This window comes from Podarcis gaigeae (genome assembly GCF_964106915.1).
Source record: "Podarcis gaigeae genome assembly, chromosome: 15".
Lineage (NCBI taxonomy): Eukaryota > Metazoa > Chordata > Lepidosauria > Squamata > Lacertidae > Podarcis > Podarcis gaigeae.
Genome location: NC_139692.1, coordinates 18,926,101 through 18,948,979, shown reverse-complemented (window position 1 = coordinate 18,948,979; position 22,879 = coordinate 18,926,101). Strand labels below are relative to the sequence as shown.

The 22,879-nt window shown below is 46.2% G+C and overlaps 1 protein-coding gene across 2 annotated transcripts; it reads left to right on the top strand.

Moving 5' to 3' along the window:
• Positions 1 to 862: 862 nt before the first annotated feature.
• HTR3A (5-hydroxytryptamine receptor 3A) lies at positions 863 to 20,788 on the top strand. 2 transcript variants are annotated; one of them, XM_083714066.1, is made up of 9 exons: positions 863 to 1,244; positions 9,481 to 9,656; positions 10,792 to 10,836; positions 12,426 to 12,535; positions 13,477 to 13,646; positions 14,797 to 14,957; positions 16,730 to 16,940; positions 18,035 to 18,268; positions 19,146 to 20,788. In XM_083714066.1, the coding sequence occupies exons 1-9, from the start codon at positions 1,160 to 1,162 to the stop codon at positions 19,433 to 19,435; spliced, it is 1,482 nt and encodes a 493-aa protein (XP_083570192.1). In that variant the 5' UTR covers positions 863 to 1,159; the 3' UTR covers positions 19,436 to 20,788. The 2 variants fall into 2 exon arrangements, with proteins under 2 accessions (XP_083570192.1, XP_083570193.1); XM_083714067.1 differs by having other exon boundaries at positions 864 to 1,244; positions 9,490 to 9,656.
• Positions 20,789 to 22,879: the final 2,091 nt, after the last annotated feature.

The following is a 22,879-nucleotide window of genomic DNA, read 5'->3' as shown; positions in this document are numbered from 1 at the left end:
ACTTTACCACATATTTCTGCTCCTTGTAGACATTGCCTCTTACTTCAAGGCCAGGACACTTCAGACTTCAGCTTTAGAGACCCAGAAAGTTTTGACGTTCACAGTGCAAGTCTCCTCCCATACCCAATTTCCTCCCTCATGGGTTGGGCCTCAGCCCAGTGGCGTAGCGTGGGTTGTCAGCACCCGGGGCAAGGCAAGTAATTTGCACCCCCTAACCCGTGGATTTTAGCACTGATTTTAGCACTGCGAGTGCGAGCGCGCCCCCCAGATGTTGCGCCCGGTTTGGCCGGCCCCCCCTGCACCCCCACGCTACGCCACTGCCTCAGCCTTGTCCTCCATCACCTTCCCCACACAAAAGGAATAGTGATAAAGCAAAGGAGGTGGGGAATGACACAAGGGCCCCTTAACGTGACCTCTGGCTTCTGTTCACTCACCCCAAGCACCTCCCACATATGGATAGAGCTTGCGCAGACGATAGCCAGTAAATTGTACGTGGCAGCCATTCTAAGTCTGTCTTAAGCGCATTGTGAGTTGAATAACTTTTGTTCCACAGAGGGACGCCTTGTGGTTCTGCAGCTTGAATTCCCGCACCGTGTAACTTGAAGTTCAGTGTTTCAGTCCTGTCAGAGATTGTGCTAATGTTATCTGCTCCCGGCCGCACCCTTATCGCAGCACTTGATACGTTAATGCAGAAATTATCGTTGAAATGTCCTCATCAATTTGTCAGGACCAGCGCTCAAGTGAGTCTCAGGTTCTGCATGGCCTCTCAGGTTTTACCCTTGCACAGAGAGCTCAGACAGTGGTACCCTGCCCTCCCCGCAACCAAAGGGATGCAGCAGTGATGAGCATCAATCCCTGAGCATCTTTGCATGACATCAGCTTGGGTGGGTGGGTGAAAATCTTGGAGTCCTCTCTGCCTGAAACTTGAGGCAGCAGAGGGAGACTGATTGCAACATTAATTATGCATTTTTTAAAAATCCAACAGTTAGGGGGAAACAAGAAAGGAGGGGAATAAAGTACTCTCTGCCTCCTTAATTGCATTTAATTTCTCTGCAGAGGCAAAGACAGAGTGGAAGAAAGGGGTGCGAGAGGGAACCATAAGATTTCCTCTGCTGTGTCAAGGCGATCGGAAGACGCATTGAGCCATAAAGTGCTTTCCATGCTCCCTAAGGTGCTCATGGCTCCCTCTGCTCTGGGGGTCTCTCTGCTCCTGCTGTTCTTTACTTCTGTGCTGCAATGCAAAGGTAAGGAAACTTGAGCAAAAGTTTGAAAGGCTGCTTGTTTTGTGCCTGTGAGCTGAAGGAGTGACTTTGTAGGGGGGCAGGGGGTGCTGTCTGCATTTGCGAGGTTGATTCGGAGCGGCTGCCAAACGTTTCGTATTAAAGACAGCGGTGCAACTCGAATCATCTGAACTCTGGGTCCTGTGTCGCTGTATGTTTATGAAAGAACATTGACGGCTAGCTTTTGTTCAGTAATACTGGATTGCTCCAGGGCAATCCTGAGTTTTGAATTGAGGGGAGGGGAGGCGAGGATAAGTTGAAACTAGAGAGAGAGACAGAGAGAGAGAGAGAGAGAGAGAGAGAAAGGAAAACTTGTAAAAGATAACTCTAGAATTTGGTGCCACAAGCTGCAAAGGCAGCTCCTCACTTGGATGGCTTTAAAGGGGGACAAGACACATTTATACAGGAGGATGAGAGGTCTGCTAGTGGCTATGCGATTTGATGGCTAATGAATGAAACCTCCAGATTCAGAGGAAGTCTATCTCCAAATCCCAGGTGTAGTGGGTGGGGGAAGAAGAAGAAGAAGAAGAAGAAGAAGAAGAAGAAGAAGAGAACAATTGTTTTCATGCCCTTCACGTGAGCTATTGCATTGCTGGAAATAGAATGATCGGCTTAAAGCATCATCAGTTCAGCAGGGTTCTTTTCTACTTTGTGGTGCATTTATCTCATTTTAGAGCAGCCTCCCTAACCTGTGGCCCTCTAGATATGATTGGACCCAACGCCCTTCATCCCTAACCATTGGCCATACTGGGTGCGGCTGGTGGGAGTTTGGGAGTCTAGCAATATCAGGAGGGCAGCAGGTTGAGAAGGCTGGTGCAGACTCCAGACTTACTGGCCTTATGCTCCCACTGTTTAGATGACAATAATACAGGTATGCACAACTTCAAAATATTGTAACCCAGCTCTGCTGTATTTGGGGCTCCTCTTGCTCAGTTTTGCTGATAGAGTCCTTGGGCATCTGCCCTAACATTCTGACCTGATGGTACCCCTGGTTCTCTAGTGCTTTATGTCTTCCACATTATTTTAATAGAAAGTGCTGGATCTGGATGAAGAGGTGCTTTTCTTCATGGGAAATTAAAAGCAATATTTAATATTTGTGTGGATGAATCACAATACCTTTTGTTTTTGCAAGTAAAGTGCAACTTTTTAAAAACTTTTTTAAATGATTTAGGCTTGCTACCTTAAAAACACACCCCAAGTTTTGAACAGATAATTTTGTCTTTTTATTCTAATTTCAAGTTTCTTATCATTTGAACTAACTGGGGGCAGAGGAGACTGGAGAGATGGAAAAGTGCACATTTATTCACAGACTTGCGGAGAACAATAAAGCACTGGGGTGGGGGGTGGGGACATGTTGTTTCAGAACCTGTTGCCTGAGCCAAGTTGAACTTGGAAAACCCAGTTCTGTGTATCACTCATTGCTCAGAATGGCGGGGGTTGAAATCTTTGGACGGCAGCAACGGTGCAGAGAACAGATGATTGTGTTGTTGCTCAGGCTTCCTGTTCCTGATAACACAATGGACCGGGTTAGCTAATGATCATCTGTCAATTAGGGGCTCTTTGGTTTGCTAAGCAGTGGGGGCAGAATGTAGAGGAGTTGGAAAATACTGGACATCTGCTGTTGTTTGGTTGTCGTCCCAAGACAGGTTTGAACGTGGCTTTCATTTTGGGATCATCCCTCCTCTTAATGTAAACTAGCACAATGTTAATGTTCTGGAAAAGTGACCAAAATGTGGAATGTCAGGACAAAGTGAGGAAATTGTAGCCCTCCAGATGTTGCTGGGTGGACTACAGCTCCCATCATTCCTGGTTGTAGACATGATGGCTGCCAGGGCTGATGGGAGATATAGTTCAACAACATCTGGAAGGCCACAGGTTCTCCATCGAGAATTGCACATGTGGTTTCATGATTGGGTGGCAGAAACTGTCTTGAAGTCCTTGTCTCAAAATCCCGTTGAAACCTGGACGAGGGATAGCTCAATTGGTAGAGTTAGAGTCTCTTGATCTCAAAGTTGTGGGTTGGAGTCCCACCTTGGACAAGAAGATTTCTGCATTGCTGGTGGTTGGACTAGATGACCCTTGTGGTCCTTTCCAAACCTACGATTCTATGATTCTATGGAAAGAAGGTCGGGTGAGCACAACATGTTTGTTCCAATGGGTCTTGATTGGGGCACATTTTCAGCAGGGCTGTGGCCAGAATTATTAGGGATACTGTAAATAATCCATAGGGACGCGGGTGGCGTTGTGGGTTAAACCACAGAGCCTAGGACTTGCCAATCAGAAGGTCAGCGGTTTGAATCCCTGCAACGGGGTGAACTCCCATTGCTCGGCCCCAGCTCCTGTCAACCTAGCAGTTCGAAAGCATGTCAAAGTGCAAGTAGATAAATAGGTACCACTCCGGCAGGAAGGTAAACGGCATTTCTGTGTGTTGCTCTGCTTCGCTAGAATCAGCTTAGTCCTGCTGGCCACATGACCCAGAAGCTGTACGCCAGCTCCCTCGGCCAATAAAGTGAGATGAGCGCCGCAACCCCAGAGTCGGTCACGACTGGACCTAATGGTCAGGGGTCCCTTTACCTTTACCTAAATAATCCATAAGAACATAGCAGGAGTCCTGCTGAGCCAGACCAAAAGGTCCACCTAGTGCAACGTTCAGTTTCTCAAAATGGCCAATCCTAAGCTCCCAAGATGCCCACAAGTAGGGCAAGAAAACAACAGCCCTCTCTAGTTGTTGTTCCCCAGTAGCTGGCATACAGAAATAGAGTGCCTCTGAACATGACATTTCCATGCAACCATCAAAACTGAGTAGCCATTGTTAAACTCACCCTCCTGAATCTGCCTAATACGTTACTCTTAAGAAGAATCTCAGTCAGCAGCCGTCTCTCCCCGTCTTGTGGCAGAGAATCCCATACATTAATTGCACATTGTGCAAAGAAGTACTTTCTTATCGGTCCTGAACCTACTGCCAGTGAATTTAATTGGATGACCCCAAGTTCTAGCATTAGGAAAGTGGAAGGAGGGGTATAAGTAATTCTCTTATCCACTTTTTCAACACCATACATAATTTGATAAACCTCAATCATGACCCTCACCAAGATACTCCCCGCCCAACTGAAAAGTCCCAAAATGCTTTTGGCTTTTCCTTGCAGGGAAGGTGCTTTATCCTTCCAATATGAACATAGGAAACTGCCTGATGCTGAGTCACACCCCGTGGTCCATCTTGCTCAGCATTGTCTACACTGACTGGCGGTGCTTCCCTGGGATTTCATGCAGGGGGTCTCCCCTATTCCTACCTGGAAATGATGGGACCTGAACCTGGGACCTTCTTCGTACAAAGCAGGTGCTCTACCAGCTGAGCTACAGCCCTTCCCATCATTTTGGTGGACCTTTTCCACCCTTACAATATACTGTTGGAGGTCTCTGAGTACAAGTTGCTGGAAATCACAGGAGTGGTTTCCTGTCACTTTCATGTCCTGCTTTTGGGCTTCTCACTGGGGCTTCTGGCTGGCCACTGTAAGAGCAAGATGCTGAACTTGATAGTTCATTGGCCTGATCCAGCAGGCTATTCTAGGGGCTGTCTAGATGTTGCTGGACTACAACTCCCATCATCCCTGGTCATTGAACATGCTACCTAGGGATGATGGGAGTGGTTGTCATTAGCTGTACCAGGCCAATGGACTATCAAGTTGAGCATCTTGTTCTCACAGTGGCCAACCAGATGCCTTCTCTAGGAAGCCCACAAGCTGGACCACAAGCACAAGGGCACTCTTCTCTCCTGTGTTTTCCAGAAACTGATATGCAGCCACTGACTATGAAGCCAAAACATTGTGGGGGGCACTAGGTTGGGGAATCGTGCTCTAGCTCAGTATGACTGGTAGCAACTCTCCAGGTTCTCAGATACATAAGGACTTTTCTCAGTCCTTCAACCTGAAACCATTGCAGGTCAGAGTGTCAGGAATTTTAACCCTGGAAATTCTCCTTCAAAGAAGACACAGCCAGTGAGGTAGAAGCTCAGACAAGGTTAGCTGATGGGGTGTCCTCCAGAAGTTCTGGACTACAGCTCCCATGAGCCCAAACCAGAACAGACAATGGTCCATGATGCTGGAAGTTGGACTCCACAACATGTAGTAGGTACTATGTTGGCTACTCCTGAGCCAGAGAGATCAATCAGCCAGAGAGAGGAGGAGAGGGAGAGAGACTCTAAACTAACTCTAGAAGATTCATTATAGGCAAAAGAAAGGACTTTTTCATGCAACACATAGTTAAACTATGGAACTCATTACCCAAGGAGGAGGCAGTGAAAGAGGGAGTCCACTAGCTTGAATGCCTTTAGAAGAGGATTGGGAGAAATTCATGGTGGAGAAAGCTGCCAGTTACTATTAGCCATAATGGCTGTGTTCTAGCTCCACAGCTGTATGCCTGTCTCGGTTGCTGGAAGAGTGTTGTTGGGTTTCTTTGGAGCATGTGGTTGGCCAGTGTAAGAACAGATTGCTGGACTAGATGGGGCACTGGCCTGATCCATGAGGTTTCTTCTTACATTCATAACCACTCAGCTCCCTCAAATGACTGCCACTTTTCTCGAAGATGGATTTGAATGAAATTCTTCCCTTCCATCAGAGGGTGCCCTGCTTGCCTCAGTCTGCATCCCTGCCAGACATCAGTCAGCCCAAGGCTGCTCCAAATTCCACCACCTCTTTGCCCTTTCTAGGTGAAAAACAACATTCATTGTGTTCCTGGCATGTGAAAAACTAACAAACCCCAATGTGCTGTTTTTTGTTTTATTTTTCCCCCTAAAAAAACAGATCCCACTCCCATCTGCTGCATGCAGGAAATATGGGGGTGGAAGAGATAGAAAAGCTTGTTTTACTCCTGCGTACTGGAGTCTTTTTGAAAAGGGCTGAGAAATGTGTGTCAAAGACTTCACTCCTGCTCCTTCCAAAACCACAGGTCCCCAAAGCCATTGGCTGGGAGCAAGCCAAGTCCACTAGCCCTTGGCTCAGCACATGCACCTCCATGCTCAGTTTGCAGAATCCAGGAGCATCTTGGGACTGAGTTCTTCGGCATGATGTTTTCAAGAGCTCAGTGAATCTATGAGTCCTCCAAGCTTCTTCCCTCCCTTCATGACAGCTGGACCATGGGCAACCCATCAAATCCTCTCTCTGTCATTTTAGCAAGAGTGCATAAACCACCCCCTCCCCCCAAAAAACCCTCAATAGCAGAGGCAAAAGGCCCAAGAGCTAATCCTGTAGCCAACCCTAGCCAGCTGTAGACCTTGTTGCATGCCAGTTGGATCTTTAAGGGTCATTTGGAAGAGACAAAGGCAAAATCTGCCATTGAATTACCCAGCCAGCCTGCTTTCAGCGGACTCCCCTAATTTGTTTTCTTCTCTCTGCCTGGCCCTCCCCGTCTTCTCCCTCCAGCTGCCTGAAGCTCGTGCGCCCAGCTAGCTTAGAGGAATTATGGATGGTATGAAAAGGCAGAGGGGTCTGCTTGAAAAGCCTCCTCTAAGGATGCTCTCCCCCAAGCACCTGCAGATCTATTCCAATTAGGGGCTGCTTGCAAAGTGTGAATTGTGCCCCAGTCTTAGGAAGTCATGTTCAGGGAGAGACGTGGCAGGCAGGCAGGCAGGCAAGCAGCAGCTCTGCTGTTTTGACCTGGCTTTTTCCCTCCCATTGTGAGCTGCCTTGCAAGATAAGCTTGCATCAAAGGAAATTTTTTGTGCTATTACTGCTGGAACAGCCGCAACTCTGAAAGTAGAGGTGGGCGATGCTACTTTTGTTTGTTTGTTTGTTACATCAATTCATTACAATTCACCGATTTTAACAAGATGGTAGCAAGTCTTTGTCTTCATAAGGTCCACTGTTTCATGACAGAACAGAACCTGATCTGGTGGAAAAGATCAAGAAGTCTTTTAACAATACTTGATCTTCCTAGTTTCTGATGCTCCCCATCAGTTTCACCATCTCTGCGTACTCCATCAGTTTTGTCTGACGTTCTTCTCTTGTTGGTACTTCCCCTTCCTTCCATCTCTGGGCTAGAAGCATTCTCGCTGCCATCGTTGCATACATACCGTATTTTTCGCTCTATAACATGCACCCAACCATAACATGCACATAGTTTTTAGAGGAGGAAAACAGGGGAAAAAAATCTATTTTTTTAAAAAAGTAATATTTATTAAGGTTTTAAGGGTTACAAAAAACAAAAGTAAAAACACCATATTAAACAAAAGCAAAACAACACATCACAATAAGTAAAAGAAAAAAGAAAAAAAGAAAAACAGAAAAATACAAACAATTAAAAAACACAACAAATCTTCCCATAACTTATCTTTCATTTACTTGTTTCCTTGACCTCCTCACACCTCCCTTTTTTGTATTCTAGTTCGGTTAGCTATTTCAGCAAATCCTTTCCATCTTTTCCATTTTTTGTCCTGTAATTTATCTTAATATTAATATAACTTTACTTTCCCTCCTTTCACCAATTAACAGTCTGTTTTTTTTCTAAACCTTTATAACATTTCTGCTAAAGCCACATAACTTCATTCCAACATCCTTCTAACATTCATTAATTTTACAATGTTTCTGTAAACAAAACAGTGGATGTATGATTTTTGTGGTTCATGCTGTGGCCACAGACATGTGATCTGACGGTGAGTTTGGGGTAGCCCAATGCAAAAATCCTGAGGATCCATGTGGAGCCATGTTTGCAACCACGTTTTTGCACCACTGCGGCCCCAGGCAACAGTGGGTGCGTGATTTTTTTGGTGCAAACTGTAGCCATGGACATGCTATGTGATCTCATGGTGAATTTGGGGTGACCCAGTGCAAAAATCCTGAGGATCTATGTGGATCTGTGCTTTGTAACCACGTTTTAAGTGGGGAGGGAAGGAAAAGCACTCAAGGGACAAGGAGCACACCTGGGGTGGGTGGAGAAGGATGCTGCTAATAATGCAGAAGAGGGGTATAAGGGGAGAAGGCTCCTCTCCTCTCCCGCTTTGCTCCTTTAAAGCAAGCAGGCTCTGCTTCTCTCCCTCCTCCCCGGCTCACACCCCCCCCCCCCCGCTTAGCGAGCTGAAAAACTTTGCTGCTATTTAGCGAGCTGAGTGGGCAGGAGGGACAGAGAGCCTGCTTGCTTTAAAGGAGCCAACCGGACAGGAGCCGCTTACACTCGTGTAAGCAGCTCCTCTCCTCTCCCGCTTTCCTCCTTTAAAGAAGCAGGCTCTCTGTCCCTCTCTCCTCCCCACTAAGCGGCTCTTCTCCCGCTTTGCTGTTTCAAAGCGAGCCACTGAGGAGGGAAGCATTCGCTGCGTAACACGCACAGACATTTCCCCTTACTTTCCAGGAGGAAAAAAATGTGTGTTATGGAGCGAAAACTATGGTAAAAAGTCTTTAATCCTCTTTCGGTATCTCTTCACCTATTATACCTAACAGAAAAGCTTCTGGATTTTTTTTTAAACAAATGTGTTTTTAAACATTTTCTTTAATTCATTATATATCATTTCCCAGAAAGCTTTTACCAGTGTACATGCCCACCACTAAGCTGTTTACAGTCTCAATTAGAGCCGATTGGAGCACCCATCAAGCCTAAATGTAGCACATAGTCTGTTTTCAATGAGGGAATCACATTGCACGCGGATGGGAAGGTTAACCTTTCCTTCCACAACTGTTTCCTCCACCCCCAATCATTCTTGCATTTCCTTTAGGCTGTGAGTGGGGAGGAGCCTCCTATTTACTAGAATAGTGTCACGGTCCAGGTTACAGGCAGTCAGAGTCCTGGCTCGGTACGTCAGGACCGGGGTAGAGGTCAGGAAGGAGGAATCAGCAGTCCAGGGTCAGCAGTCCAGGGGTCAGGAAGCCAAGGGTCCAAGAGTCAGGAAACCAGGAGTCAAAAAGCCAAGGGTCCAAGAGTCAGGAAACCAGGAGTCGAAAAGCCAAGGGTCCAAGATTTTTTTTTTTGCATGCAGAAAGCAATGGTGGGCTTTGGGCTCTCAAATATCAGCGGCACCCTGTGTGACGCTAAAATTTGGCGCCCCCCACCTCTTGCTCTCCATTCTACAGCATTGTTGTAGTTCCCCCTGCTGTCCATTGCCCAGTGCGCCTGCACGGGTCATGCCAGTCTAAAACCACCTCTGCAGAAAATCACCTTCAGGGAGTATTACTTCCAAGAAGATACGGTCAATGACAGACATTGTTTTCTTTTCCAGCTTCTCCAGCTTATCATAAAACAGCCAGCAAACAAGCAAACTTGACTAAGCCTGCTCTCCGTCTGCTCTCTGACTATTTATTTTCCAACTACAAAAAGGATGTCCGTCCTGTTCGGAACTGGAGGAAGACCACCAATGTGGCCATCGATGTCATGGTCTATGCCATCCTGAGTGTGGTAGGTCTTCTCCTCCTCCATCTCTCTCAAATGGTCCAGGTTTCCTGTTCCCATGTATCACTGTGGGCAAGGTGACAGACATGATCTACCTGAATTTAGGTAGCCCTTGCCATCTCCCAGGGAGATGCAAGATTTTTATTTATTACTATAATTTATTAAATTTCTATACCACCCTTCATCCGAAGATCACAGGAGGTTTACGATATAAAAACACAAAAATGCATAACGTAGCAACAAATGAAAACAATATCCTCCCACTCGTGTCCAGGTTTTCTGCTTCGGGCATTTAAAGAAGCTGGTCTCCACAATGTTTCACATCAGCGATGGGGAACACCTGTGCCCCCCATGCTGCTGGAGTATAATTCCCATCATCCCTGACCAATGTCTATGCTGGTTGGGGTAGATGGGGAGACTGATGCGAGTTGGATCTTAGCAATGTCAGGATGTTTGTGTTTGTGTGTGTATGTGTGACAGAAGCTTCCCATCCCTGATTCACATGACAGAATTGGAATTTATCTGTTGATTTTAAGTGACTAATGAAAGAGGAGGGGTTCACTTCTAAAGCATCACTTAGGATTGTTTTTCTCTTTCCAGATGGGTACATCCATGGTGTGTTTCTATGCATGTAAAAAAAATGCAAAATGTGGGCAGTACGTACCGAACTTAGGTGTTCCATCAGCTCAAGGATTTCTACTTGTGCAGCAGAACTCCCCTTCTCCTCTTCCTGTGTATGCCCCACAACCTCCCTCTGTAGGGTTGGGGGAACTTTCAGAACAGATTTAGGGGTGCAAGGGGTGAGGAGAGGACAGAGGGGAAGTTTCTTTGCACAAGCAGAAATCCTTATTCTGATGGAAGGTGCTGCTGGGTGCTATGCTGGATACACCCTGTAAATATACCAAAAAAGTCTGAAAACATAGGCATGTTAGAGATATAGTGCTGGGACTGGCTGCTTCTTCTTTCTTACCGTGCCTGCATGCACTGTATTGTTTGTTGTCTGATTGCTTATGGGGGCTCCCTGCAAATTCTTTAAGGTGTCACCTTACTTTCCTGCAGCCAGCCATATAGGGAGATCAATAGTGGAACCGACCCTTTGGTTTCATTAGCCTGATCTCTGCTTTTCTGTTTTCAACAACAGGATGAGAAAAACCAAGTCCTGACAACGTATATCTGGTACAGACAGGTAAGAAGGCTGTGCCAATGGGAGCAATTTGCTCTCCTCCTTTCCTGCCCAACCCCTTTAACCTAGCAGCTTCTCATCACTGACACCACATAGGTCTCTTGATTTGTAGGATGCAACCTTCCATTCACTGTACTCCATAGTCCCCCTCTGCTGTGCTGGCTTCTGCAGACTATGTGGCTGCGGTTCTGTACTGGAAAGCTAGGCAGCATCTGCCATAAGCACTAAGCATTTGACAGCACAGAGAGGCAATTAAGCCCCATTTTTCCCAATACAAGTTGCTCCTGGTGTTCAGACTTTGTTTTTGGCATCAAACTGTCTCTAGAGACAATGGTGTGCGCCTCTGGGGGAGAAGTCACACCACTGCATTAGTAGCACCAACCTGGGGCACAAGCCTGGGCTGGGCTAGCACGCTGATGGTTTGTACAGCAATTTAGAATGTCACTATTCTGGGTACCAAAGGAAGAAGGAAGTTTGCCCCACAGCATGTTTGAGGGATGAAGTAGCATAGGAGGGAAGATGAGAGCACATGATGTGAGCAGCTTATAAATAAAACAGGCCTCACCCTCAGAGGTGCAGGTGGGTCAGAAGGCTGCATCTTACAATAGAAAAAAGAAAAGAGAAGCATGCTAAATGAGAAAAAAAATGAATGATAGGGAGCATCTTGGCTCCCACCCAACACAGACAGAGGCTATTACTTGGAAGTAAGGATGATATATTTATTCAGACAAGTAACAGTACAAGCTCAGCAGCAGATATGCTGCTTGAGAGTCACAATATAGGAGCTAAAAAGCAGGGCCAGAAGTTCAGAACTGGACAGAAGTGATGGAGATGTCCCAACAAGATCCCCCACCTCTCCTGCTTTTAAAGATGAGGTGAGGCAAGGCAAGGCGTGTTCACTCACAAGACTTGCTTGCCTTGTTGTGATGTTGAGTTTGCCGGCAAACACTCTGTTGGGGCAGGTGGGGCTGCTCCCATCTAAGAAGGTGGTGCTTGGTTCTAGGTGACAAGACTGGACCCTCTTGTGCAAGCTTTTGTTCAGCCTCCCCTTTTGGCTGATCAAAGCCCCCCACAGCCTCCACTGAGGCTCTCCGCTCCACAGGAATGTCAGTACCCCCTGCTCCCCCTTTCAGAGTGACTGAAATGGGGTGGAAACTGAAGAATTCCTCTCCTCTAACCCAGGTTTACACAGGGAGGAGGGGAAAAGAAAACTCAACCACAAGTTTCTTAAACAAAATAAAAATATTGCTTCCAGTAGCACCTTAGAGACCAACTAAGCTCATACCAATAGCAAACTTAGTTGGTCTCTAAGGTGCTACTGGAAGGAATATTTTTATTTTGTTTCAACTACGGCAGATCAACGCTGCTACCTACCTGTAACAAGTTTCTTAAAGTTACAGTTACACAGTTATATAGCTCTGTCTGTGCAAGTCCTAGCTGTCTAATAGATTAGCAACTCTCCAGAGTCACTCTTTCCTCAGATCAGATCCCAGAATAGAATAGTTGACACCTACCCACAAGTGGTTCAGCACAGCACCCCACCTACTTATTTCCATCTACCACTGTGTCAGATCCTCCCTTCTGTTTTGCAGCACTGGATCGATGAGTTTCTGCAGTGGAATCCAAGGGACTTTGACAACATCACCCAGATGTCTGTCCCTACTGAAGCCATCTGGGTCCCAGACATTCTTATCAATGAATTGTAAGTGCACCATCCTTCTTGGGTTCTCCCCCCCCCCCATCCTCTTTCCACATTGTGGAAGCTGAAAATATGGGATGGAAGAGAATGTGAGGATTTATTTCTGTTCTCTCACCGTTCCTCCCTTCCCAAGCCAACCTCTCCACTTTGTATTCTTGACAATGCTTTCCCACTGGCTTGCCCCTCTGTGTACTGTATATTGCAGATGGGGAGAAGGCTGAGAAATTGGGACGGTTCCAGTACTGGAAAACTATAAACACTCATAATTACCCTTGCTGTGTTGGGCGTGGGATTCAAATTTTCTGAGGAGAGAGAGAGAGGGAGAGACAATGGAGGGGCAGCTGTGGAGCCGTCAACGCATACTTGGAAGAGAGGGAAAGAAGGAAGGAAAGGCGGGAGGATGGAGTTATTGTTCTAAACCACCCTCCTTCTATTGTGACCACTGGAAGACCTAAGCAAGGATCAGAAAGCCGCTTTGGGTAGGAGAGGAAAATTCCCTTTCCGTATTCATGTTTGTAAGGTAAACAGCTTCATTGGACAATGGATGCATTATTTTAATGGGTCATCACAAGAGAGAACCCACTTGAGACCTGGGGGGGGGGGGGAGAGAGGAGAATTACAGGGTTCATAGGAAACTGTTTATTACTGAGACAGACCTATGGTCCATCCGTGTCTAGTGTGGTATAGCGGTCAGAGTGTTGGACTAGGATCTAGGAGACCAGAGGACAAATGAGAATCTAGGGTAGGAGAGGCGGAATGTGGTGGAGCGGCTAGAATCGTGAACAGGGAGCATGTTGCAATGTTTTGTTACCGGTAACCACTTGTAGCTCAGCATCTGGAATCTGGGATGGAGGAGTTCCATTGCTTGGTGGGTTTTGACTGCAGCCCAAATGGTTCATGTTCTCTCCCCTCACTTTGGCTCCCCCACTCTCTGTTTCCTGCAGTGTGGATGTGGGGAAATCCCCCGATATTCCCTATGTTTACATCCTCCATCATGGGGAAGTGCGGAACCTCAAGCCTGTCCAGGTGGTCACTGCCTGCAGCCTGGACATCTATAACTTCCCCTTTGATGTGCAGAACTGCTCTCTGACCTTCACCAGCTGGCTGCATAACAGTACGTGAGCAGTTGTGTTGATTTTGCCCTGTGGCTTGCTGCATGCTGGGAGAAGAGGCCATCACCCCTCGACCTCCTCCCTGCAGAATAGGCTTGTCAATAGCTGCTTATTGTGATGGCTAAATACAAGCATCATATGTACATGCTTCCTATCTCCAAGTAGCAGATACAGGAGCAAACTGTTAGAGGTGTGAGTCTCCCAGGAATAAAGCACTGAACGTAACTCACATCCACACCACGTTTCAAGCACTATGATACCATTTTAAACAGTCATGGTTTCTACCAAAGAATTCTGGGAGCTGTAGTTTGTTAAGGGTCCTGAGAGTTGTTAGGAGACTCCTTATTCCCCTTCCAGAGCCACACTTCCCAGAGTGGTTTAACAAGCAGTCCCTCTTCACAGGGAATTCTGGGAAGTGTGGCTCTGGAAGGGCAACAAGGAGTCTCCTAACAACTCTCAGGACCCTTAACAAACTACAGCTCCCAGAATTCTTTGGTAGAAACCATGACTGTTTAAAATGGTATCATAGTGCTTTAAATGTATGGTGTATATGTGGCTTAAGACAGACCCTTTTATGTGATCCAACCTGGCAGATTCTATGGCCACCAATACCTTTTAAATGAACCTGATTCTCACACGGTCCCATTCCTTCAAGTGCTAGGCATGCACTCATCTTAGCTTGTTGAGTTGTGGCCCATTCATCTGGCATTTCAGTGACTAACAACAACAACACATTTTTCTATCTATAAGACGCCCCCATGTATAAGGTGCCCCCTGTTTTGGGGGACTCAGATTTAAGAAAATGGGAGAGATGGTCCAGAGTATGATGCCTCCTAATTTTTGACATTATTTTTTTAAGGGGAAAGAACCTAGTCTTATACACGGAAAAATACGGTATTTATATGCTGCCCATCTGACTGGGTTGCCCCAGCCACTCTGGGTGGCTAATATCATGGGCTCTCATTTTGGAACCTGCATCGTGGGGTTTTCATGTGTGGCCATCAGTCCAAAGTTATGTCTTTGATGGGACACACAGAAAGGTAATCAAATCACTTGGAGATGGGTGTAGCATGGAAAAGGGAGGGGATTCCTGCAGGGGGTGATATCTTTGGCACCCTTATCCTACTTTTCTTCCTGTCTTCTGTTCCTCAGTCCGGGACATTAACATCTCCCTGTGGCGGACCCCAGAGGAGGTGAAACATGACAAGAGTGTCTTCATGAACCAGGGGGAATGGGAGCTTCTGCACGTTCTCAGCCAGTTCCGAGAGTTCAGTGTTGGTGACAGCGACTTCTATGCTGAGATGAAGTTCTTCGTAAGAAGTTTTGGTGGGCCTGGGCAGAGGTGGTGGGTGGGAGCCAGAAACAGAATCTTCAGTGCATATTATTTGTTAAAGAAGGCTGGAGGTGGAAGAGTGGTGCAAAGCTCTGGCGATGAGAAGCTGCTGCTGCAACTTTCTTGCTAGTTTTCAAAAGGAGGAGCGAGGAGAAATGGGTTTTCTCTAAACTGGAGCTACCCTGAATCCAGAAGGGGAAAAAAGATGCTTCAGTATCAGAATGAGGGGAATCAGTCTGCTGCAGATTGTGACCTATACCTTATAAAAGCACAGGGTTGTAGCCTATTAACTTCTTCTCAGCACAGACCTACTGAAATTCATGAGCCTAAGTTATCCATGCCCCTTAATTTCAGTGGTCTACTCTGAGTGTGGTGTGTCATTGGAGGCAAGCCACAGGAACTACAGCTCAGCTGAAACAATTCATTCAGAAAGACCAAAAGGCACCCCCAAATTTTTGTGTGATTTTTGGCACTGCTTGCCAAACATCATTCACCCTCACCCTCATTTTCCTTCTTTTGTCCTTGGTCACTACATCATGTAGCAGCATTCAATTGCTTTGTGGCATTGTGCTTCAGGACTGCAGAACATCATGTTCGATGACTTCTTAGAAGGCTGAATTTCTAAGATATTAATTTCTCTTCCTGGTTTTTTCCTGAGCATTCCTTTCTTAAAATGCACATTCAGAGAAAATGGGGCCTTTCCCCGCAATATATCTCATAACTTATATATATTTTGTGCTTCAGGACTGCAGAACATCATGTTCGATGACTTCTTAGAAGGCTGAATTTCTAAGATATTAATTTCTCTTCCTGGTTTTTTCCTGAGCATTCCTTTCTTAAAATGCACATTCAGAGAAAATGGGGCCTCTTCCCGCAATATATCTCATAACTTATATATATTTTAAAATCATCTTACCCAGTGCTTTTTTTTAAGGGAAAATGAAGCTGGTACTCACCTTGAAGTTGTTACAGTAAGTGCCACACATAATTTTTTTTAAAAAATCTTTATTGGAAATTCAAAAAGTACATAATTATGTGTGCACTAAACATGGTGAGACTTAAATAAAAGAGAGAAAGAGAGAAAGAGCAACAGAACCTGTGTAGAAAGGAAAATAAAGGGGGGAGAGGAAAAACACACACCCAAAGCTGTATATTTTACAAGGTTGTTATTGTACTTCATGAGATCTTAACCAACTACAGTATTTGTAAGAATGGATTCCATTCCAATTTTTTGGCAAGGGAAGGTGCTGGTACTGTGTACCCTTGATTACCCTCAGGAAAAAAAGCACTGACCTCACCAGATTCCCAACTTTGAAATATTATAATCAGCTTGGAGAGGTCTTGCAAACCCAGTGCGACTTTTCCTGAATTCCCTGCATCTTGACTTTGGTGCTTTTCTAGTATGATGGGGCCATGTGTTGCGAAACCATGGGCAGTGGAATCAGCCAGCACCGCTCCAGGGAAGGAAGGGTTAACCTTGCCTGACAGGCAGTTTTGCAGCAAGCAAAGGGCATAAATATTTCAGCAGCAGGAGGAAAGACTGGGCAGTGATGCACATCCCAAAGGACTCATTGATGCCCCCCTGCCAGCTTAGCCAGACGCCTGGTGCCAATGGAGCCCTTGGCTTGTGCCACTTTGCAGCAGCTTAGGAAGCATTAAATGGGACGATGAATTTGAGGGAGAGCTAGCCACCCATTAGAGCATGTCTCAGCTAGACCCAAAGCCCATGCCTGACTCCTTGTGCCTTGGCAGGTGGTCATCCGAAGACGCCCCCTCTTTTATGCCGTCAGCCTACTGCTTCCCAGCATCTTTCTGATGGTCATGGACATTGTGGGCTTCTACCTGCCTCCTGACAGTGGAGAGAGGGTCTCCTTCAAGATCACCCTGCTCTTGGGCTACTCTGTTTTTCTGATCATTGTCTCTGATACACTGCCAGCCACGGCTATTGGGACCCCACTGATAGGTAATAATAATAATTTTATTATTTATACCCTGCCCATCTGGCTTGATTTCCCCAGCCACTCTGGGTGGGAACATAAAACATCAAGCATTAAAAAACCTCCCAATACAGGGTTGCCTTCAGATGTCTTCAAAAAGTTGTGCAGTCCTTTATCTCCTTCACATCTGAAGGGAGGGCGTTCCACAGGGAGGGCACCACTACCAAGAAAGCCCTCTGCCTGGTTCCCTGTAGCTTCTTGAAATGAGGGAACCAGCAGAAGACCCTCGGAGGAGGACCTCAGTGTCTGGGCTGAGCGATGGGGGTGGAGATGCTCCCTCAGGTATACTGGGCTGGGTAAGATCACAGCAGCCCCATTGACAAAAGCATGAATGGGATGAATTGTGCAGCATGGCTGGTGGTGCCTTGTGTTCAGTCAATTGTGAGATAAAACAAGAAATGGTTCAGATGTGCTCATGACATTGGCCATATTATGATTATTGTTTTTTTATTAGTTGCTTTCCATACCCAAAATGTCTCAGTTCCAGAAAACCCCCAAAAGCAAAGGCTGAAAATGCTTAAATACATCAGGATATACAAAAGCCTTGGTGTGCTCCATGGGGATTATTGGCAAGTTTGCTAGGTATGCCTTCCTGCTTTTGAGGTTTTTTTGCAAGCGGTCCTGAAGTATGGGTTATGGCCAATGAACTGCACAACTTGGGCTACCTACAGCATCATCTGAACATTATTTCATGTGTGAGAAGGTGTGGTTGAGGTGCAGATCTCGGCCCAAAGAGGAAAGGTAGAAAGAATCTAGGCTAAGAAATGTTAAAGGAGTGCTCACTGAGGGAGGAACAACAGCCCCACACAGGGTTTTTGAGGAGCCCCAAAGGCTGAGATGAGGGGGTGTGAGAAATGGAGGGCTTGTTTCTGCTGCTAGAAGCTTTATCTCATAGAATCTTTGAATGGGAAAGGGACCCTGAGGATCATGCAGGAATATGCAGCTATCCCTTACAGGGATGGGACCTGCAACCTTGGTGTTATCAGCGCCACTCTCTAACCAACTGAGCTACTTAGCTCAGAAATGGACTTGGCTGAAGGTCATGGCTTTCTTCCAACAGGGGTCTATTTTGTGGTGTGCATGGCGTTGCTGGTCATTAGCTTGACCGAGACCATCCTCATAGTGCGACTCGTGCATAAGCAAGATCTACAGCCTCATGTACCTGACTGGGTGAAGCGCTGGGTGCTGGAACGGGCCACCATCCTGCTCTGCATCCGAGACAGGAACACATTCTGTCCGGTCCACACTCAGAGCTCTGACATCTCCGGGAACATGGAAAACAATGACAGTACAGGTAAGAGCAAGATAAAAGTCCCAAATGGGAATGGAAGCATGCGAACACTCTGCTCAGACGGATGCCCATATCAAATGGTACATTATTGGGGATAGAAATGCTAACTGAGTGAAAGCAGATGGAGCGCAGAGAGCGAGAGAGAAAATAGCTGCTAATATTTTACTGGACAAACTGAACAAAAACAGGACATAATATGGCGAGAAATGAACAGAGAGGTTTGATCTTATTTATAGGCCTTGGAGACAGCAGGGGCAGACATGCAACCAAACATACAGGGGAAAAATTCCTCAGAACTACATAGCCAGGTGGCAATGCCTGCGATGGAGTGAGCTCTCATTGCTCGGTCCCAGCTCCTGCCAACCTAGCAGTTTGAAAGCACGTCAAAGTGCAAGTAGATAAATAGGTACTGCTCCGGCGGGAAGGTAAACAGTGTTTCCGTGCGCTGCTCTGGTTTGCCAAAAGTGGCTTAGTCATGCTGGCTACATGACCCGGAAGCTGTACGCCAGCTCCCTCGGCCAATAAAGCAAGATTAGAATCGCAATCCCAGAGTCGGCCATGACTGAACCTAATGGTCAGGGGTCCCTTTACCTTACATAGCCAATCAGAACCTTAGCAAGGATCATGCCAACCTGGCTGGTTGCTAGACAACTCCTCCTCCACGCCACCTATCTTGATTGGCTGTCTGTCAGCTGCGGCCACCCTTAGGTTCCTAACCGAATGATCCTTGCTGTCATATTAAGTTATTGAAATGATTGCGATGAGCGAAGTGGGGAGCTGTTGTGAACAGACCCAGGGCACTTAGGCTGGGACACAGCTCCCCAGTGTGTCCCTCATATTTGTTTTGGCTTTACCGACTATTTCCTTTACCTCTCTCCAGCCAAACTGAACCACTACAGCTGTGAAAGCACACGTGACTTTGAAGGAGAAGCAAGTGGTACTATGACCCAGCCACAAGGGGAGAGCTCACTGGTGGTTGAAAGTATCCTGCAAGAGATTGCAGCCATCCGCCAGTTTCTGGAGAAGCGGGATGAATTCCGTGACATTGCCCGTGAATGGCTGCAGGTGGGCTATGTCCTGGATGTTCTTCTTTTCCGGGCATACCTAGTAGCTGTGCTGGCCTATAGCATCACATTGGGCACTCTGTGGTCCATCTGGCAATATGCCTGAGACACTCACCATACTTATGGGTTTGTCAAGCAGTTATGCTTGATGAGTCTTTTCGAGGTCTTTGGACTCATTGATATGTAGAACTTAGACCCAGGCTCTGAGGTACTGCTCATGGACATGCATCTTAAGATTGGTGGCTTCAAGTGTCTCTTAAGACTAGTCAATGTGTATCTATTTTGTTATCAAGGTGCAATACTTGCCTAAGTGGCTTGTGACCTGCCCTCCCCAATTGTCTTACCTGCAAAAAAGGGCAGAAGCACATGCAATTGCTCCTAAGCGATGTTTGTACACATCCTAAAAATAAATAAATACCTTATGATGCATGCCAGTTAAAAACAAATTCCGATTCTGGCTCCAAACTGGATCCCAGAAGGGGAAAGGAAGATGAGTTGCATGGAACTGTTTTATTTTTTATTTTTTACCCTACCCTAAATCCAGTCTTCCTGCTTTCCACCCCAATTCTACATTTTCATTTCCAACGCTCCATTGTGGAGCACATTTCCCACCTCCATCTTAGCGCAAAGGAGCTTCATCCTGGTGGCCAAGCTATTTTGCTTTAACTAGCCCTGTCAACCCAAGAATATGCCAAATATGGATAGAAATCTTGCAGTGGAGCTTGCCTAGGATTGCCAATCAAAAGTCGGCAGTTCGAATCCCCGCGATGGGGTGAGCTCCCATTGCTCGGTCCCAGCTCCGGCCCACCTAGCAGTTCGAAAGCATGTCAAAGTGCAAGTAGATAAATAGGTACCGCTCCAGCAGGAAGGTAAATGGCATTTCCATGCGCTACTCTGATTCGCCAGAAGCGGCTTAGTCATGCTGGCCACATGACCCGGAAGCTGTACGCCGGCTCCCTCGGCCAATAAAGCGAGATGAGTGCCGCAACCCCAGTGTCACTCACGACTGGACCTAATGGTCAGGGGTCCCTTTACCTTTACCTTTACCTTACTATACAAAGAAAGTTTCACAGTGGAGAACCAAAACCAGGGTCACATCTAGTCATTTTCTACAATCCTTTCCTCCCTGCTGCATCTGTTTACTGGGTTTGAGGCCAGTTGTTGCTGAAGACTATGTTCTACCAGTATTTTCTCCCCCTCACATGTACCCTCACCCTGATGCCATTTCTTATTGGGGACTATATTTTTCAGACATCTTGAAATGTCTCGGACGTTTGCTGCCAAGGGTGCATGATGCTCAGACTGTTCACCCATTTTGTAAATAACGTTCCTCCCCACCTGTACAGTAACTAGCTGCTTGCATTAACCATTTCACCTGAGCCATCTGTAAAGCAGGCAGCTTCTTTTCTCGTGGTTCATCCATATGTTGTGCAATAAACTGGATATTTCTTAAGTTAAATAGAATGTGCCAGAGTTACTCATTACAGCCAGAAAGGAGGTGGGGGCTATGGGCAAGGAATGAAAGGGCATGGAAGACCCCTTGGTTAAGTATCTGGAGAAGGTAAGACTGGTTCTTTTTTTTAAAAAAAAAATCAACATTTATTCAGTATTGATTCACTCATTGAAAACACTCATCCCAGGCTTGGGGGAAATGCAAAAACATTCCCGCATGTGATAGAGCACTAGAAGGTATAAAGAAGATAAGATGGCAGTTTCCACTTGGTCAGTTTCTGTTGGTGTGGGAATGTGTAAATCCTAACCTAGAGATTCATAGCTGTCCTCAAGTCTCAATGAAATTAGCGGAACATGTTAGTCAAATCCAGCTTAAATCCCATTGATTTAAATGGAACTTAAGTCAACTATTTTCTATCAGTTGTGTTCAGTAACTCAAGGATACATCTTCTATCCAGATGTCATGGACGGGTGGGATGAGTGGTTGGAGGCACCACCCCAAAGGGAACACCCAGGGGAAGAAAGCTCAGCCAGGGGATTGGCGGTGGGATGACAATTAGTGGTCAGAGAGGGAAGAGGGAGTAGACTGGAAGGAGGAGGTATATCAGAAGCTGAAGAGGTAACAGGGTTTATTGAACAGGAAGAGGCTGTGGCAGAGCGCAGTTATGACTCAGAGGCAGAAGCGGGGAGGGGGGGAAGAGGCCGAGTGAAGGCTGCAGGCTGCTGAAGAAGCCAGGGAATCTTCCCCTCCTGTTGTGACTAGCTCCCCCCCCCGTGTTTTCTAGAATACACAGAGATATGAAGAGGATGGAGCAAAGAGAGGCAAGACACCAAAGCCTTAGGGAAGGAATTGGGGAAGAGCCTTAGAGAGCAGTGGGAAGGTGGGGACCTTTAATCCCCACAACTACCTCCTTGGGGCAAGACCTACTGGGAAGAGTTACTGCGATCACTAGGCCAGCACTGTTTTAGTTTCTTTGAATAAAGAGTTAACTTCACAGACACCAGAGTTTTTTTTATTGCTGACCTGCTCTGGCTCCTGACAACAGTGTAGAAGGTCAGTCTAGTATTACTACTTAATAGTTATTTATCTATGACACTATCCCAGACACAACTGTTTTTACACAGCCCCCTCCTTCTGATGTATATTAATTTCAGGTAATGAAAATTAACAATTGATTCCAAAGAGAATGAAGCCAGGATGTTTCTTAGGTTCCCTGGTCCTTTCTCTCTGTATATAGCTATGAACTAGCGTCCTCCCACTTCTGCCTGCCAAGAAAAACTGTGTAACATGAAACCTTTCACAATCTTACAGTGGCATAAAATTGATCTGAGGAAAAAGTGCACCTTACCATTTCTTCTCTCATTCACGTTCTGGGATGAAATCTTAAATCCAAAGCAAACTGTTCTGAGATGGATTTTTCAGCACCACGGACAGAGCCCCAAGCTTTGCCGTGTGTTGCCCTGAAGGTGTCTCTCTATCCTTTTAACTCAAATCAGTGGTCAAATGCTGGTGGAATAGGCAAAAGCACACCCACCCCATACAAAGTTGCTAAGCGGTGTGTGTGTGTGTGTGTGTGTGTGTGTGTACAATAGCTGCGTGGGCACTTCACACTGCAAGTCCACAACAAAGCTCAAAGGAATGAAAAGCAGAAAATAATAAGCAGCTCACATGGACTTGAAAATACCAAACAGTAGCTGGTCTCAATAATGGCTCAACACCTACACACTTGTCCATCTGTCACTTGGCAAATATCATTGCAGATCTCATGGTGCCCCACTCAAACCTCTCTGGGTCTCTGTTGCTGCAGAAGGAAACCCATCCTTGACTCATCCCTTTGCAAGGAATAATAATGAGCCCACATCCAGACTTTTCTTAGGCATGGTGCTAGTGTGTGTGTGTGTGTGTGTGTGTGCACAAACATTTTCCCCGTATGCGTCTATCCAAAAGGAGCTGCATGCTGGCAGTGTCAATCTGCTATTAATATAAGACAAGGACTTGTCAGAAATTGTATTTGGGTGGAGGGTATAGAAAGCGGTTGAGTGATCATCTTGCAAAATGTTACGAAATTAAAAAAAATCAAAGCAAGGACCTGGAGAA

What these genes read in the sequence shown, in the direction of transcription:
- HTR3A (XM_083714066.1), top strand. Translation starts at nt 1,160, where the DNA reads ATGCTCCCTAAGGTGCTCATGGCTCCCTCTGCTCTGGGGGTCTCTCTG. An exon ending in CGTATATCTGGTACAGACAG is followed by an intron (nt 10,837 to 12,425) that starts GTAAGAAGGCTG and finishes TCTGTTTTGCAG; the next exon opens with CACTGGATCGATGAGTTTCT. An exon ending in GACATTCTTATCAATGAATT is followed by an intron (nt 12,536 to 13,476) that starts GTAAGTGCACCA and finishes TGTTTCCTGCAG; the next exon opens with TGTGGATGTGGGGAAATCCC.